Source organism: Eretmochelys imbricata, chromosome 6 (genome assembly GCF_965152235.1).
Source record: "Eretmochelys imbricata isolate rEreImb1 chromosome 6, rEreImb1.hap1, whole genome shotgun sequence".
NCBI lineage: Eukaryota > Metazoa > Chordata > Testudines > Cheloniidae > Eretmochelys > Eretmochelys imbricata.
Genome location: NC_135577.1, coordinates 93,751,964 through 93,771,276, shown reverse-complemented (window position 1 = coordinate 93,771,276; position 19,313 = coordinate 93,751,964). Strand labels below are relative to the sequence as shown.

Sequence of the window (19,313 nt, the reverse complement as noted above, 5' to 3'; positions counted from 1 at the left end):
GCCTGCTGCACTTGGCAGCTCTTAGGATTGAAAAGATGCAGCATGGCGCCAGCAGCAAGTGCCAGAGGGGACTCAGAGCTCTGTTAAAACAAACAAATAAAGCAAAAACTACAAACGAGCAAGCGAGCAAGCAAGGCGCCAGGGAAACTTTGCTCAGTGTAATAGTTTAAAGACTTGGTCCCTGGAGAATTCAATTCCTTCTGCTCTCATGTGCCCTCCCGCTGTTTAACTCTGAGTTGTGTCGGTTCACAGCTGCTGCTATCTGCAGGCCTTGGACTGCCATCAGACAGAGGCACATCTAGAAGATAAGAGGCCTTTCCCCCGTCGCTTGAAATGGCAGCCCGAGTTCTCTTGCCCTAGAGAAGATGCATTACACAGCATTTACCGTGGTTATTTACAGCACAGCCCATCGGATTAATGGTTGCCTGATAGAAAACTGTAGATTCAGGAGGTCAGGTTCAAACGAGCCCTGAGCTAAGTGAATAACCTTTGCAAAAATGATGGAAACTGTCGTGATTTAAAGAAATGCCATCAAGTTCGTTTAAGGCCCAAAGTTTTAGGTGCATGGAATGTGAAGGCTGAAGAAAACCTGACAGGACAATGACTTCACTTGCACTGCAACTCCTCCTCCTCTCTCCTGAGTGCTGCAAACCCAAATCCTACACCTACAGCGTCATGCTACAGTGCAAGAACCAGAAAGCCAAACCAAAAACAGGAAGTGAAAACAGCCAATCCAGTTTTACTGTTCAAACTGAGCAAAGTGCAGACAAAAAAACAAACCACATCAGCAGTGAGAAAGAAATCAGGAGTCTTATCCCAAGAGGTGCTGAGATCTGCTGCTATTGACTTTGCTGGGAGTTGTGGGTGCTCCACCACCTGCCAGGATCAGGCTCTAACGAGTTAAAAAACAAACAACAAAAACTTTTCAACCCCCACTTATGCAGGTAAAGATTTGTGGGTTTGCACCTGATTATGGAGCCCCTGGAGGGTGGAAGGAAAAACCAGTAAGATAGCAGATTGGTGGTAGCAGAAAGGTAGGAGAGCAGAAGGACAAGCACTTTGGAAATGCTGAGAACAGGGGCAGTAGAAGAGGTGGAGAAAAATGATTCACAACCGAAGCATCAGGAAATGAGAGGTAGCTTTGTGACGATACCAAGTGTGTCTGTAGTATAGAGGAAACATCTACAGCTTTCACAGGAATATTATCTCGGGGGATCTGAAACAGGGTCTCGTCTTTCACCCCTAAATGACTGGCTTGAATCCAGCCACAAGGCTCTTCTGTGAAATGAGTTGGTGATGTCCATCCCGTTCCTAGAAAACAGGTGGCCAGGCCACTAAAAACTACCCTCCACAGTGGCACTTATTGGTTCTGTTATTAATCATCTGAGTGGCAAGGTCAAGTACTGAATGGACCATAGACAGTCAAGTCTCTTTTACCCACGGGTGTCCCTCTCTGTGAGGGTGACAGACAATGGTAGCAACCCAAGTGGAAATTCCAGGAGACTACATTTTATCTCTGTGTTGGCTTCTAAGGATCAATCTCTGTTTATTTCTACTGGAAAGTCAGTAGCTGCAGGAGACCAGTGTTTCTCTGTTCCAAAACCTAGTTGCAAGTTGGATCCAGTTGAAAACTGTTTAACAGGAATTTTCCCAGGGAAGTGGCTGTGTGTTGGGGAACTCAGAACTGCCACTGATTGTGCTTTACCTGCTCTGTGGTTGGAGGATTTCGTACCTATGGCTGCACCCTCATCACCACTAAAATTCTTTGGGAAAAGAAAAAAAAAAAAAAGGTCAAATTGTGTGACTAGACAGACCCCCACAACAGAAAAGCATACATACATGCCTGCACTGTTCTGCTTTTCTGTTTAATAGAGCAGTTCCCAAAATGTACAGTCTTAGAGCAGCCTCCTGCAGGTTTCCTAAGCCCTCATAAGTGAAGGCAAAGCCACAGAGTTGGCTAAGCAAGGAAGGAAAATGGAAACTGCCGAGGGCTGTACACTGCCTGAGGTGATTTCGGAAAACCTCTTTGTGGGATTAATTTGGAGAGGAGAAAAAGGCAGCCGGAGAGAAATAGATTCTAACTTCATTTCAGTTTTCTCCTTTCAACTATTCACCAAGGACCTGGGAAGTCAAACGATGCACGTGTGGACAACCCGCAGGACCACAGCACCACCTAGTGGGTGTGAGGAGCCCAAGCACTTCAGCACTTGAGGCACCTGCTGCTTGGCTTTTCAGCAGCCCCCTCTTCTAACAAATCTCTGTTGAATTTATGCTTTATTAAAAATAATGTTCATTGCAAATCTATAAAGAACGAACGAACAAACAAGTCCGTATTTTTATCTCCCAAACTCATCATCGTTAACATAAACACTGGGGGTCTCTACATAAATAGAGACGCGTGGGCAGAGAACCATCTGCAATGAATGTTACTTGCCATCAGTCCTATTGTAGCTATGAGCACCCTCTTCTTGCAGGCCTTAACCTACTGTAGTTACAATGAGCACCATCACCAGGCCTCAAAAGCATTACCCTGTCAAACTTTGAGCGGCCCTCCAAGTTGAATCAGTCCCGGGAATTTTCATCTGCCTGGTCCCAAAAGAAAAAGGGCCCTTTCAAGTTAGAATGGAGAGCTGGAGAGAAACTCAAGACGTACATTGTCACCCTCCATAGTATCAGCTATCAGCACTAGAGGCGTCGCTGGATGAAGTGTTACTGAGTGGCAGACGTCACCGGATTCACTCCCTCCCTCTCAAAGTACCTGGACAGAAATGTGAACTTCCTGCCACTAGCGGAGGTAGTTTTCAATGACTAGCTTGGTGTTCTCTCAGGCACTGGTCTTTGGGTTGAAATTTACCCTACTGTAGGAGGCACGATGCACCAGGTAAGACTCCTGCTAAGGGCTTAAGCATAGGTCGTTGTGCTGGTGTTATACATGGAAATGAATTTGATCCTTTCTGCTGCGCTCTGAACACTGTGTAAGAGTCCAACAAACTTTCTCTACCCACAGAAAGATTCTACAGCCATCTAAGTTCTGGCATGAAGATCTGAGATGGTTTTTATTTTAGCCTGAGCCCCATAAATTGGCTCCAAGTCTAGGGCCTCAATGTGTTCCCTGGTGCTATGTCTACTCTACTTTAAATCAACTGAGCAATGGGTCTTCCAAAGCACTTCCCTGCAGGGGCTACTTCAGAGCCTGGTGGATGTCTCTGTTAGGGCATTTCCCCAGGTACATCTGAACTTCCTTGCACTTTATAAGAGTTTCTATGAGAGGCATTTCTAATGAGTGGGCATGAGCTGAACAACACAAAACTTCAACCTCACACATGACCACTTTACGCTTGTCTGAACATACTGGTGCAGGTTTTGATGTTGACAGCACACAGAGTGAACCTACTCTTGCAAAGGGCAGGAAAAAAGAGAGAAAGACACTGCTGATTTGCATACATTATATGTAACTCACTATCCCCAGTACAAACTTCTACCATGAGCTACGGTTAAACAATGGGAAGCATGGGGAGATCTGCCTCATGTCACCTCTCGTTGTGAAGGCCCTTGTAACCTCACAGAATGTCAAGTATTATCAGGGAATTCACCAAGCAACAGACTATCTAGCTGTGGGATGGAGTGTGTTGAATACACAGCAATGTAGTTTGTATTTGAAAAACAGAAGTGCTCTTTAAGCATACAGTACTATTATTAGCATTAGCCTTCATGCTTTGACTAGCTGCTTGTGTAGATTTCTGGACTGTAAAGTTACAGGTTTGGAAATATAACCCACAATAACAGTGGGTTATCCCTCATCCACCATCAAATAGCTGGACTGTCTACAGAGGTTTATGGAGATGACAATGCCTGTCAAATATTAGCTCTCAGAACTTTAGCTCAAAAGCAGTGCAAATTCATAGTTTTAGCTGCAGAGGTCCTGGGTTCAATCCCCAGATAACTCACCAGAGCATCGTTACCAAAACAAAGCAGAGAAAATAGTTGATTTAAGCATGGGAGCTCTCAAGGCTCCACTGGGCGCTCTCCCTGGTTTAGATTCTTGAACTCATTTCTGAACCACAAATACTTATCAGGGCTGACAATCTGCATTCCCAGGTGGAAGAAATCTGACTACTGAAGCCCCACATATTTTAAAAAACAAAACAAAAACACAATGATAGATCCCTCTGCAGCATTGAGTGGTCTTCCCCTCCTCTGTGGGAAAATCAGTGGCAGATGAACTATTAAAGACACAGATGCTTCTCTGGGACCTACAAACTGCATGACTGATGGCTTGTGATATCCTGCCATCCATTTTCATCATTTGCCTGAGATCAGCAGGGCAGAGATGTAGCAGGCAGAAGGTCATGTTCTGCAATTTGGGGCAGGGAGGAAGCTATGACAGATAGTTATGTGAAGCCAGAAAACTTGACACCAGCTTTGCAGTGGCCAAGCTATGCAATTAAGTTTCAAAGCGGAGGCAGGAGAGGAGGAGGAGAACTCTGACCATGTTTCTTTTAAGACGACAGGCCAGACAGTGTTCCTTTAACAGAAAGGAACAATTTGTGTTTGGCAGGTGTATTATTAACACACAAGTCAAATAAAGTTATTCTAGTCCTGGGGTTGGCTACAAGACCTAGGAGAGCTCCTCAGCTAAACCAAGTAGGCAATTATTCCCATGCTGGAAATTGTTGTTACTAAGAAGGCCTGGTACAAATTCACCCTCACTTAGTTACCCTTTGCTCTCTCATGGAAGGAAGAAAGGGCAGGGCAGAAAAGGTGGGGGAGTTGCACTGTATGTAAGAGAGCACTATGACTGCTCAAAGCTCCGGTATGAAACTGCAGAAAAACCTGAGAGTCTCTGGATTAAGTTTAGAAGTGTGAGCACCAAGGGTGATGTCGTGGTGGGAGTCTGCTATAGACCACAGGACCAGGGGGATGAGGTGGACGAGGCTTTCTTCCGGCAACTCGCAGAAGCTACTAGTTTGCACGCCCTGGTTCTCATGGGAGACTTCAATCACCCTGATATCTGCTGGGAGAGCAATACAGCGGTGCACAGACAATCCAGGAAGATTTTGGAAAATTTAGGGGACAATTTCCTGGTGCAAGTGCTGGAGGAACCAACTAGGGGCAGAGTTCTTCTTGACCTGCTGCTCACAAACCGGGAAGAATTAGTAGGGGAAGCAAAAGTGGATGGGAACCTGGGAGGCAGTGACCATGCGATGGTCGAGTTCAGGATCCTGATACAAAGAGGAAAGGAAAGCAGCAGAATACAGACCCTGGACTTCAGAAAAGCAGACTTTGACTCCCTCAGGGAACTGATGGGCAAGATCCCCTGGGAAATAACATGAAGGGGAAAGGAGTCCAGGAGAGCTGGCTTTATTTTAAAGAATCCTTATTGTGGTTACAGGGACAGATCATCCCAATGTGTAGAAAGAATAGTAAATATGGCAGGCGACCAGCTTGGCTTAACAGTGAAATCCTTGCTGATCTTAAACACAAAAAAGAAGCTTACAAGAAGTGGAAGATTAGACAAATGACCAGGGATGAGTATAAAAATATTGCTCGGGCATGTAGGAGTGAAATCAGGAAGGCCAAATCACACCTGGAGTTGCAGCTAGCAAGAGATGTTAAGAGAAACATGAAGGGTTTCTTCAGGTACGTTGGCAACAAGAAGAAAGCCAAGGAAAGTGTGGGCCCCTTACTGAATGAGGGAGGCGACCTAGTGACAGAGGATGTGGAAAAAGCTAATGTACTCAATGCTTTTTTTGCCTCTGTTTTCACGAACAAGGTCAGCTCCCGGACTACTGCACTGGGCAGCACAGCATGGGGAGGAGGTGACCAGCCCTCTGTGGAGAAAGAGGTGGTTCGGGACTATTTAGAAAAGCTGGACGTGCACAAGTCCATGGGGCCAGATGCGTTGCATCCGAGAGTGCTAAAGGAGTTGGCGGATGTGATTGCGGAGCCATTGGCCATTATCTTTGAAAACTCATGGCAATCCGGAGAAGTCCTGGACGACTGGAAAAAGGCTAATGTAGTGTCCATCTTTAAAAAAGGGAAGAAGGAGGATCCTGGGAACTACAGGCCAGTCAGCCTTACCTCAGTCCCTGGAAAAATCATGGAGCAGGTCCTCAAGGAATCAATTCTGAAGCACTTAGAGGAGAGGAAAGTGATCAGGAACAGTCAGCATGGATTCACCAAGGGCAAGTCATGCCTGACTAATCTAATTGCCTTCTATGATGAGATAACTGGTTCTGTGGATGAAGGGAAAGCAGTGGACATGTTGTTCCTTGATTTTAGCAAAACTTCTGACACTCTCTCCCACAGTATTCTTGTCAGCAAGTTAAAGAAGCATGGGCTGGATGAATGGACTATAAGGTGGATAGAAAGTTGGCTAGATTGTCAGGCTTAACAGGTAGTGATCAATGGCTCCATGTCTAGTTGGCAGCCGGTATCAAGTGGAGTGCCCCAAGGGTCAGTCCTGGGGCCGGTTTTGTTCAATATCTTCATAAATGATCTGGAGGATGGCGTGGATTGCACCCTCAGCAAGTTTGCAGATGACACTAAACTGGGAGGGGAGGTAGATACGCTGGAGGGTAGGGATGGGATACAGAGGGACCTAGACAAATTGGAGGATTGGGCCAAAAGAAATCTGATGAGGTTCAACAAGGACAAGTGCAGAGTCCTGCACTTAGGACGGAAGAATCCAATACACCGCTACAGACTAGGGACCGAATGGCTAGGCAGCAGTTCTGCAGAAAAGGACCTAGGGATTACAGTGGACAAGAAGCTGGATATGAGTCAACAGTGTGCCCTTGTTGCCAAGAAGGCCAATGGCATTTTGGGATGTATTAGTAGGGGCATTGCCAGCAGATCAAGGGACATGATCGTTCCCCTCTATTCGACATTGGTGAGGCCTCATCTGGAGTACTGTGTCCAGTTTTGGGCCCCACACTACAAGAAGGATGTGGAAAACTTGGAGAGAGTCCAGCGGAGGGCAACAAAAATTATTAGGGGACTGGAACACATGACTTACGAGGAAAGGCTGAGGGAACTGGGATTGTTTAGTTTACAGAAGAGAAGAATGAGGGGGGATTTGATAGCTGCTTTTAACTACCTGAAAGGTGGTTCCAAAGAGGATGGATCTAGACTATTCTCAGTGGTAGCGGATGACAGGACGAGGAGTAATGGTCTCAAGTTGCAGTGGGGGAGATTTAGGTTGGATATTAGGAAAAACTTTTTCACTAGGAGGGTGGTGAAACACTGGAATGCGTTTCTGAGGTGATGGAATCTCCTTCCTTAGAAGTTTTTAAGGTCAGGCTTGACAAAGCCCTGGCTGGGATGATTTAATTGGGGATTGGTCCTGCTTTGAGCAGAGGGTTGGACTAGATGACCTCCTGAGGTCCCTTCCAACCCTGATGTTCTATGATTCTATGATTCATTCACTGCCTTAGGTCTCAGTTTTTCACCCCCGAAGCTCCAATACTGCAGCACACCTAATCCCAGCTAGTTATGGGACAGCGCTGCAGGTACACACTTGTCAAAGTACTACATACGTCTCATGACCTTCAATGTTATGCAGCTCATCTTCAATGCAGGGCATCAGAGGGGCTCACAAGGATTCACACCTAAAAGCTGGCAGGTGATCTGTAATGAACTGATGGCTCAGTTAGTCACAGGGTCGGCTCCTTCACAAACCCATGAACAAAGCTGTGTTTCTATTAACAGTTCTCTGCTGCAGACAGCTATTTTCAGTCATTTCATTATTTCATTCTTGCCTTATTGCAGATGAGCTGAAAGGACAAAGAAGGGATCTCTCCAGAGTTTGGTCCATGGGGAAGTTCTCCATGCTGTAGAGAATCCTTACATGAGTTCTTACATGGAAGTCCCTTTCTCCATTCCCAATTTCTCTCAAGGCACAGCTATCTCTAAGCAGTGAAACACCTCCAGACAATCAAATCCATCCAAAAGCCCTCCCCCCCACCACAGCCAACTTCACAGGTACCCACACATTCAACCTCAATCTGCCCCTTGGGGATCATTAGTATGATAACTGTAATTAAGATTTTGTGTCTAATTCCCAGTGTTCCACAGCTGAGCCTATTATACCAGCTCCTAGGTAACAAGCCTGTAATGTTACAGATATGTCTCCATGTACAGCTAAACTCCACTGGAGATCAATAGGCAGCCATCTTCCAATGACAGGCAATAATTAGCACATTAGGCAGCTTGGATAATGAACAAGAATCTTCTCCAGGACCTTTCATTTCCTTCTGCCTTAGGTTTTTCCGGTCAAGAACTTTCATCATAAAAAAGGGGAGAAAAAACAGACTAGATCACTCTCTCTTTTACACAGACCTGGATTTACTTATGGGCTCAAGGTCTATCCCAAAAAGGACAAAATTCAAGCACAGACTGTCTGTGCATGCTGGCATTCCTATGGTTGCTGGGCACAATGGTTGGACCCTGCAAATACTTTCATGGAATAGATTGTCCAAATTAGGACTGTGATTTTAAAGGCGATCTTCAGTCTAGTGTACAGACACTTAACTTCACAAAAATCTGATAAAAGTCTCAATCAGATTCAGAGAGATTTTGATCTCAGTGATACTGTTATAAATCCAAAGTAACTCTACTCAAATCAGTGGCATTACTCTGTGTTTATACCGGTGCAACTATGAACAGAATCTGGTCTGTAAAAGCTAGAGATGGAACAGACCTATTTAGATCCACATCTATCCATTCCCACTGTTAGGAGTGCTAGTGATGATAATGTAGTATTCAGGCCTGTATATTTGCCTGAGATAGAATTTTGGGTCTTGTTTGCCCATTTGCCTTTGATATTTTTATATTCTTACTAACATGTGTGAACAAAGAACAAAGACAATGTGTGTTACATCTGCCTACAAGCAGATGGGGTGAAAAGAGATGAGAGAAAGAGCTAAAGTGTTGCTGGGTAGAGTGGGAGTTTAATATATGAGTGCACACTTGAAGGACAGTCCTGCCTCAACTCCTCTCCCAAGAGAGGGTCAAGGAGGATGGGGGAGGTATAAGAAACACTAAAAGCCAAAGAAATGTCTAGCCCTGACCAAAGCACAGTCTCACTCCTTACCCCTCCCATGGGATTCAAAAGAGGTAGTACTGAAAGCCCCAGACCCAGGACCCTCCAAAACAGAACGTCACCATAACTTGTAAGGGATGGGACCAACGGCTGTGCACTACAGGTATAATTATCCCTGCTAAGGAAGGGGAAATTGGGACAGTGAGAAAAAAGGCTCTACCAACACGTAGAGCTATGGACGTGCTTGCCTGATTAACCCCAATAAACATCGCGTTGCCTGCACTTTGGACTGCTGGTCTTTTGCTTTTTGTCTGCCTGACAAGAACCAGGGGAAGGGTGAAGGGGAAGGGTGAAGAGAAAGCCTTTACCACCCACCTGCTAGTGCAGGGTTGCTCTTTACAGGCTATTTTCCAGTCTTGTTCAGCAGCTGGAGTAAGAGCTGGATGCAGAAGATTAACTTCGTGTATCTTTCCGTCACCTCCCCGGCTCCAGAGTTCAGACTTTCCAGTTCCACTCATGTGACGTCCCAGCAGGCTTTATACTGGTGGCATCATAGCCAACAGAAAACCCTGCTAAAGCATTGAGCCAAACAATTTTAGGCTGGAATCTGCACAAAGTGACTTCCAAAGGATTCAACTCAGCAGAGTGTAACTTAAGAAAATGGTTTGGTCTTTGCCTAAGGATCCATCAACATCCATTTGCCCTAAATTTCCAAGATTACCACCACACCAGTCTATTGAGAAGAGATTCAGATAAAGGCTCTCAGGGAGGAGGAAGTTGGTGAGTGGGGAGAATGTTATGATGTTTCCCTTGAGTTTTAAACCGGCTATTGCTGATTCTGTATCCCGGAACAGAAAGCCGGACAAACGCGAGTCATTAAAAGGCAAAAAAGCTGGTGGGTTTAAAGTCTAAAGTAAATCCATTGAAAGCCCCTTTTAAACTTTCATACATTGAAGGCTGTAAAGGCCTTCAGTATTGTATTCTACAGTTAGCGGAGTTTGTCTTTGCAGATCACCAACAATAGATGTGGGCAGTTTGGGGTGCACAGCTCACCAATTTTGTGGCGACATCAACTTGTGGCAATGCCTGGTCATAGCAGCACCTCTCAGAACAAACATGGATAGGCCACCAGTGAAATCTACCATCTCCGAGTCCAGCCTTTACGCTTCATAGCAGGGATGAAACTTCTATGACCAAACTATCCCCAACGAGAGAGAAAGCTGCAAGATGTCAACATGACCTGCAGAAAATGTCACACAGCAAAATAGTGCCCATGACGGGTGCCAAGCTATGGAGAGGCTTCTCAAGACTGGTTTAAACGAGTGGCATAGATACAGAACAAAGTCAGGAAGAGAGAAAAGTAATTTCTAGTGCATCTTGTTTAAAGGTTGCTACTGAAGCTGCTGTTACTGCCACCTGTATAAAGCCTCTTCCTTTCCATCCCATCAAACTCTGTGGCATCACTGGACCATAGCTTATGTGGTGACAGCAGCCAGGTGTGCACAGATACCAGTGACTGATTGTGGCTCCTCTATAAACGCTCCCTGTGCCAAGCTGCTGATGCAGTAGTAATTAGATTACCCACTCGAATGCTAAAGAGCTAGCTGCATTTCAGGGAGCAGGAAAGAGTAAGTTTGCGAGGCTCTCTGCTGGAAAGAAGGAAATTGTTTTCGGCCTGAGCACCTGAGGGAGAAGTTCAAAGATGCGGGAAAGGACATTCCAGGGACAGCTGCCCCCAAATTCCCTGCTTAATACAAATCTCACCCAAAACATTTAGGTCCAAATTCACCACAGTGTTAACATGGCTGACCCTCAGGGATGACTCCAGATGGGTGCATAGGGTAGTACGCCAACTGGACTCGCTTTCAAACAAGCTCTTGACCTGCATCCCAGAGAGACACTTTTCAGGTGCAATTTCAGGGTGAACTTGCTCTCCTGCTTACCGAAAGGCAACAAAGCCTTCTTAACCACTTGAGTGCTGGAACAAATATACATTATTTATGATACAGCAACAGAGAGGTGAACGGCACTTTACTAAGTATGAAAGGCAGATCCCTGTCCTGAAGATAGTACAGTCCCAGACGTAACACAGCAAGTGATGGCAAACAGTTAAACACAGGAGGAAGAACAAAGGTCATGACCAATAATGATCACGTGATTTATACTGCATGCTGAGTACACGGCCACATTTATATCTCCTTCCGCCTGCTTCTTATTATTTTGGAAGGCTGAGGTCATTAAGGCACGGGGGCAGAGAACAGCATCAGAAGGCCGACCGACAGCAGAGAAGAATTGGAAGGAGGAGAGTGAGGATACTTGATTGACTGGACCAGGCAGGCAGTTCTGGTTATAGCAGGTGATGTAAAAAGGCACTGAGGAGAGAGGGGACGAAAGAGATGAAGGAAGGAGCAAGGTGAGAGGAGTGGAGGAGAGGGTAGGATGCCTGCTCTGCTCTAATAAGGCCTAATTCATGCGAGTTGAGTCAGAGGTAGCTTTTGCTTCATGTAGAGTGGACTTTGCTGCAGAGTATTATCTGCACGCTGGGGGAGAGGGGGAGAGTGTTAGCTTTTATTTAAACAGCTAATCAGTTTAGCCACACACAACTAATGATTTATTTTGCAGCAGATTTATTTCCGATATACCAGCAGCCTCTCAGTGCTTCCTGCTCCCAGTATCAATAAGTAATAAGCTGGCCACATTACAAATGAATGGGTGATAATTAAACATGGGCAATAAAAGGGCTTCTGCAAATAAATCAGGCTGAACCAATGGAGGTGAAGTTACAACGAGGTTACCAAGCCTGGACACCAGGTAATTGGCCCAACTGGCAACAACAATCACTGAGGGGGGGGTGGGGGCGGGAGAGAAGTGCTCACCTCTGAGTCACAGGTTTTAATCCAACTGCAAAAATAACTATGGATGCTCAGTGGCACAGATGAAATGAGCTTGGAGGGGAAAGGATCTCAGTCACGTTCTCGGAGGCAGGTGAGCATTTCATAAAAAGCCCTCATCATTACTGCGTTAACTGTCCTCCTTGCTGGGAGTCTCAGCAGAGAATGTTACATGGAAGCTAATCTCCATTTCATTGCTGAAGGTCAGGGTTGTACCACATTCTTTGGGCAGGATGAGTAGGTTTGTCCTGTCACTGCTCGTTGTACACCTAGTCTATAGGCCTTCAGACTACGGAGCTGTCAATCTAGCACCTAAAAACAGTGCTAAATTCACGTAGGGTAAAAAACAGAAAAGGTAAAGTGCAGAGGAAGATGGGAGGGCCTGCTCCACATCCCTGACACCAGGCTGCAATGTTCATAGATGGCCTACTCCTACTTCCCTGTTATTAGGCCCATCACATTCTGACCTTTATTCAAAAGTTTTGTTCTGAGATTTATTCAGAAACTGCTAATTTTGGCACTGACATTTTTAACTGAGCTGAAGGACAAGAGAGCTCCACTAACATGAACCAGCCCCCCGTCAAACAAAGAGCTGGTGTTCAGGAGGGCTTGAACATGACAAAGCCATTACTATATGAATGAGTCACATGCACAGAGGAAGTAACCCTGCCTCCCTCTCTCCTCTCCCCCACCCCACACACACTAAGGGGATTCACCAGATCAAAGAAGCAGTGCATGGGTTATAAATCACATGGACAGGGTCCTTTGATGAAAAATGCTGCCAGTTACTGTGAAAAGAACAGTGCCCTATTACCACTTCCCCAGGCAACAGAACGAGCCACATCTCATCTACCAGCACCAACGTTCGAGTGAGAAGATCGCTCTGTTTGTATCAATGCACACTTTGGAAGTGTGAGAGAAGATATACAAAGAATGGGCAAACATGGACTGCTTCTTTTTCCTGCAGACTGAATGGAAAACTTGTTTTAACAGATTGGATCAATATTACAACCTATAATTTTAAAAATAAATAAATTAAACCAGAGATCTGCTCGATAGCCAGCAGAAAGACTTAACCACCACTCCACCAGACAGTTGTTTGGAAAGGTGCTTTACTCTCTCCTGTTTGCTCTAGCCACGCTGATAGGTATCGATCGATCTTTTACAGACAATGAGCCTCTATTAATACACACCTGAATCAGCCTGGTGACGACTCCTGAAAACATTTTCCATCTACGTGAGACACAGAGTAACTAGCAGCTCTCTGTGAGATGTAGTTTCATCCCACCCAGCTGCATTCCCTTTAGCTGGATCTGTCAAGCCCAGCTTTATATGACTTCACTATAGAGGACGATTGGATGGTCTGACTACAGGGATATGGGGCACATCATAGTTCCATGACCAAGATTATAGACAACAATTTTTGCAGATGGTACATCTCAAGTTACTGGGAGCCCGGAATTAATACATTAAGGTCCAGTGTTAAAGTAAAGACCAAGGCTATGTTTACACTACAACTTCTGTTGGCACAACTTATTTAGGGGTGTGAATAAACCACTCCCATGTGACATAAATTACACCAACCTAAGCACTGCTGTGGACAGTGCTATGTCGATGGGAGAGCTTCTCCTGCTGACATAGCTACTGCCTCTTGTGGAAGTGGTTTTAGTATGCCAATGGGAGAGCTCTCTCCTGTCACCACAACAGTTGTATGTTTAGGCAAGCCCTTTTTGTCTAGCTAGGCTGGGGGGCTCCACAGATCTGAGTTATCCGATTACACTGACATTGTGTCCTAATTTGGAAAATCAGTACCTCAGCAGCACATGAAAAAGTCTTGCATTTGGATGCTCAGTGTAACATTTAGGCATGTCAATGCCTGATTAATAGCCGTAAGTGCCAACCGTAGCATCCTAATGCTGGATTCCTATACCTTATTAAGATGCCCACATTTGAAAGTTGGGTTGCAAGTCAAAAAGACTGGTCCGATTGACCAGAATTGCTCCATCATTAACTAGTAGCTGTACCAGGTGGGAGCAGAATTGAACCTACATTTCCAGAACTTTAGACATTTCTTTGACCCTCCCACACACTCTCACTGTTTGCAGTTTTAGTACAGTATCCAAGGCAGACTTCAATAACGCCTTAGAAACCAGGAAAACAGTAGCACTAGATCATGACTGATTACACATTTTTACAGCCCATACTCTAAAATTATTCAATGTTTTCTAACCAGCTTGTACTCTACATAATTAATCTTTTTTTTTTCATTTACATCCAAACTGGGAAGTGCAATAGCAGCAGAGAGTCCATTCCAGAGAGGTACAGAAAGTCCTAGTTGTGGGACAGAATTAGACTAATTGCTCCAAATGAGGATTACTCTCTCACCAAGCCTTCTTGAGTATTGGTCAACACAGAAGACTCCTTCAGTCTGCAAGGTTTATGCTAGCAAGTTACAATTCACACCTACTGGTTACTGGGGACTAGATAAAGCAGCTACTGAGAGATTCATTTAAATGGACTAGCTGTGCCATTTATCCATCCCACAGCGTTACTGAAATGTGCTGCACTGAATCTAGCCCAGTGCAATCATCCCAGCAAGGACATGTGTGCTATTTATCAAAATGGGATGAGAAAGCAGCTCATCTGGGCCAAATTTTGCTTTCATATAGACTGGCGTAAATCTGTAATAACTCCACTGATTAGTCTTCAGTATAAAATGGGTACTGCAGCCATGCACTTAAACCAGTGCAAGAGTAGAAATTGACCCTAATGTATTTATTTAATGAGCGTCTCCCAAAATAACAGAAACAGACTGTGTTTAAAAAAGAAAAAACTTCTTGAGCCAGCAGTTCCTAACAGATTCCTAAATGGCAACTAAGGCTACAGCTTGTGTAGAGGAAGGCTATTTTCTCCTGCCAGCCACCCCACTACATCCAGTTCACATGACACATAATTCACGCTCACATTACAATACTAGCACTTCTGTTTGCATCAGACACAGGTGTAATAAGAAACATGTTGAACAGACATGGAACGAGAGCCAACTGCAGCGATTCTTGCTTTGTAGCAGAAGTGAGGTGATCAGTGACAGGAAAAGGCATCTCAAGCCTCAATGCTTGGCAGAGATTATTAACACAACAAGATGGCACACGTACCTTGTGCAGATCCCAGCTGGACTCTTGCTGCCTTGGAGCAGTCAGTGTGACTTACCTTCCCAGCTCTTTTTCAGACATACATCCTCCAGCGAGCAGTTCCGATTCACTGGCAAGGGCACATACAAGCACCCGCGGGCATTTGGAAGTTGGTCAGCGCATCTGAGTCACCATCACTCAGATCAAACTACTCTCTGACTGCCCTGCATGGCTTTCCAGCTGCCAGCTTCAAAGCGGCAAGGAATGCCCAATTACAGACTCAGGAACCTGGCTTGTTGACACTTCAGAGCCTGCCTGAATTCATTAGCAACAGTGTAACAATGGTAGGGCAACACTCTGGAGCTGGGAAGCCCATTAGGAACAAGGAAGAACACAGCATCAATAATCCCTTTAGAGCTCTCCAAGGCACTCACTTAAATGCTGCTTAACAGATTCCAAGGTAGGGTTTCCTCTATGCTACCAGCCTTATAACATGATCTGCTTAGCAAATTGAAGTTGAACTACAGAGCAGTGCTCAAAAGTGGGGAACTAGCAACCAGATGTGACAAACAGGGAGCTACACTGCTCATTTTATGAAAGAGTGGAGAACTATGGGGAGAGAGGTCTGTATGGCAAGGAGATAGTGATGGTGTCTGCTATGCAGCCCGAGCTCAGAGCTTACCTGCCCATTGGCCCAGACAATCCTGTGAATCTCTTTTCAAACAGAACACTGGTAGACACCCAGGGCCAACTATTGCTCTCATTGATTTGTGGAAGGCCAAGCTTCACAGCCCATGAGAGGAAGCGGGGGAGGGTTGTACTTTTGAGGATACTCTCTTTGAGGAGAATTTCAGTCCCACAGGTTTGGTCAGACAGTTCCAGTGGGCAAGGGTAGAAATGTTACTCGTACCTGGTGGGACTAGTTATACTTAATCAGCCATCCCTTTAAACTCTAATAAAAAACATACTGTAAATGTGCATATTTAAATCATCATCATGATTCAGTATTGATCCAGAGTACTCAAGCACACAGCACTGTACTAGCTGCAGTATTCACTCAAAATGAATGAGCACTACAGTAAATTCAGCACAATACTGTATGTATTGTAGTACTGGCCCATAATGCCGTACTTACTCCTGTGTTCTGGACCATTACAGTAAAACACTGTATTTCGTAAAATAAAGGAAATTGGAAGTGATGGTCCTGAACCCAGCTGCTTCATTTGGGTGTCAGCAAAAGCTATTGAAGGAGGGGAAATTATCTACACACAGTTCACAATTTTTTCAACTTCATTATTAATCAGAGGCTTTAGGGCAAATCTGATGAGGGGAGAACACTCAATGTCTTGGAACAAGGCAGTTCAACATTTGAAGGAATACAACTACATTGCTCTTCCGCATTTAATCTCCCATCCCAATTTTAAACCAAGCACTTCAGTAATCAGAGCCCAAATCTCCATATTGACAGAAAGCCAGCACTTCAAGAATCCTTGTTATTCTTGGAGTGGAGTGATGTTCAGTGGTTTCATTTGGGGGGTACGACTTTGTCATAGGGATTGAGATGAAAACAAACCCAAAACAAGACTCTGACCACAAAACTATATGAACCAAAACGTGCCAAGTTTTGTGCAAGTCTAATTATTACCCAGCATATGTAATTATGCCGGTTTCTTCAAACCCAGACATTCAGTGGTCATTGTCATTAGATCCCTTTGTAAAAATGAAAACAGGAAATGCACATTCAGCAAGGATTACGTTAAAACTAGATCAAAGAGAAAAGAATCTACTGGATCTTGCTTCAAGGAATCCAGCCTTTTAAGTTTCTTTCTATGAAGCAGATGATTTGGCTTTGCTATTGGGAAAGCTGTGTTCTGGAAGTACCCACTCTAATTGTTTTCTATCCCCCGCAACACACACCCAACTCTCTACTAAGTCCCAGACAGGAAAAGCTGGCACTCACGGTCATTGCACTGGCTCCCAGAGTATGAAGTCATGGAACAGTCGCAGGTAAAACCTTCCCATTGCTGATTACAGATGCCCTGATTTGCACAGGAATCTTCTTGGCAGGTGGTGCTCGGTCCTGGAAATGGGACATGGAGGTAAGCATGAGACAAAGCCAGGAAGAATGGTCAATTGGTAGCTCTGCTTCATCATCCTCATCATGCAGTATTGAAAAAAGTAACCCAAACACTTTTTCCATTCTTGGACATGCAACAGAAATTCAGGGTAAACAGAACACACAGAGAACTGCACGCTCAGCAACAAACAGCAACCAGTGACACACCACAGAAAGGAGGAGTGAAACAACAACATATTCCCTCCTATGCAGGCTCAGCGGAAATGCTTAGTCTGGCGAGTGTTCAGCCAATGAGGAGGAGAGCCATCATGTTTATCCTGGTCTTTTCTCTCTCTGACTCATTGACAGTGGCACTTCATTTGAAGCAAGGGTAGCCCATTGGGCAGGTTGGTCTGAAGGCTGCCCTTCCTCTTTGTTACAAAGATGCAGGCTGTAGGGAGCACTAGGCCAGCAGCCAATGCTTCAGCTTGGTCCAAGCGACCTGGCCATTTAGATCAAGATGAAACTTTGCAACCTGGAACCTGCACTCTCACCAGGCTGCTCCTTTGTATTAAAGGTGAGAGTTACTGCACGCTGTCCCATTTTAGAAAATTATGTAGGGCCATCAGGGAACCTGCCATTAAGACCTTCAAATGGGCAGAAAATGGGCAACTCTGGTTGAACGGTTTAACTCTTCAGCATGAAGAGTTTTCAGCTCTCCCTTTTGGACTGCATTTGCCAACCAAAAACATGCTTTCATTGCTGGACTGTTTTGGGGGACAGTCTAATATTGCAATCCTGCTCAGAGATACTCTGCTAGTGTGACACACACACATAAGGCAAGCAAAGAGTGGTTACCAGGAAAAAGGAGTTCAGCTCCTACTGGTCTAACCAGGAGGAGGCGGCTGCGTTTTTGATCACTTGACGAAACTGCTCATTCACAGTAATGATCAGACATATGCGAACACATGTAAACACATACACAGTCTCTCTCTCTTGGAACAATGAATAGGTGGCTCTATATAATTCTTATCCTGTAGTATTCTGGAAAAGAAAAAAGGGGTGAAGGTGGACAGATGATGAACTAGTCAGGCTGTCCAAGGTCCAACTAGTCATCACTGGGCTAACCTTGAGAACCATGGAACAACAACTAAATAAGACAGCTGTCCTTCTCTAGCACCTTCCATCGCAAAGTGTTTTAGAAACAGCAGTTAAGTTGGTCTCACAGCCCCCCAATGGGCTAGGTCAGTATCATCTCCTCCGTTTTGCTCCATAGGATAATGGAAGCGCAGAGAGATCGAGGCCAGTATTTTCAAATATATTGGCCTAGAGTTAGGTACCTAAATCCCTATTGAGAGACCTCAATCACTTTCAAAGGATCCTATGTCTGTTCAGCACCTCTGAAAAGCAGAGCACTTATTTAGGTGCAAAAATATGATTTATGGTGATTAGCTTCAGCCTCCTCCTTCCCCATTCCCCCAAAATGGAAAAATGTGACCCCAGTGATTTCCCCTGTACCACACCCAAATAAGTGGCCTAGGCAGGAATAGAACTTTGGAATCCTGAGTCTCGGTCCCTGCTCTAACCACAAGATCTTGCTCCCTACCATGAAAATAGAATGGATCCATTTGACTTTGAGTGATCTTTGAATCTCTGGGCTTTATATGCTTGCCTTCCACCCCAGGAATCCCTCTCTCTCAGCCTCTCCTAATCACTTCACATCTCAGCTGTCACAGGCAGAGGGATCCCGTCTTGCTTCTTTTACAGCAGCTGTGCCCTCCCTGAATGGACTGGGTTCACTGGGCAAATTTAAAAGTCAAGCTTTCTGACTGACTGCCTGGGACAAACCTGAGGCCTTTCTGGCTGCCCCTCTAGCAGGCGTCCCACTTTAGACTTGCCTGTTGGTGAAGTGCCAGTAGCTGCCTACTGTTCTGACAGAGCAATGTGAACAGCAGCATGTCGGGAGTATAACTAGCTATTAGTGCAGCAGAAAAATGTTGAGTTTGTGTCACAATCCAAACTGCTCTGCAAAAAAGCCTCAGGAAAATATGAAGGCTGTTCGGTTGCAAACATCTCCGTGTCTGGCAAAGTGCCCAAGTGAATTCAGCCATGGAATGGGGGTAACAACAACAGGAAAATGGGGCACTCCAGGTTTGGAAGAAAGGGGTTTCTCTCTCTCTCTCTCTCACATG

At 45.1% G+C, this 19,313-nt stretch overlaps 1 protein-coding gene across 13 annotated transcripts in view; it reads right to left on the bottom strand.

Annotated features, from left to right (window-relative positions):
• The window catches only part of NRXN3 (neurexin 3), a 1,334,999-nt gene that overhangs the window by 701,888 nt on the left and 613,798 nt on the right, over positions 1 to 19,313 (bottom strand). For all 13 annotated transcript variants that reach the window (XM_077820368.1, XM_077820370.1, XM_077820366.1 and 10 more), the window contains one exon: positions 17,026 to 17,145. In XM_077820368.1, coding sequence (XP_077676494.1) covers positions 17,026 to 17,145 — 120 coding nt within the window. The remainder of the gene's footprint in view (positions 1 to 17,025; positions 17,146 to 19,313) is intronic.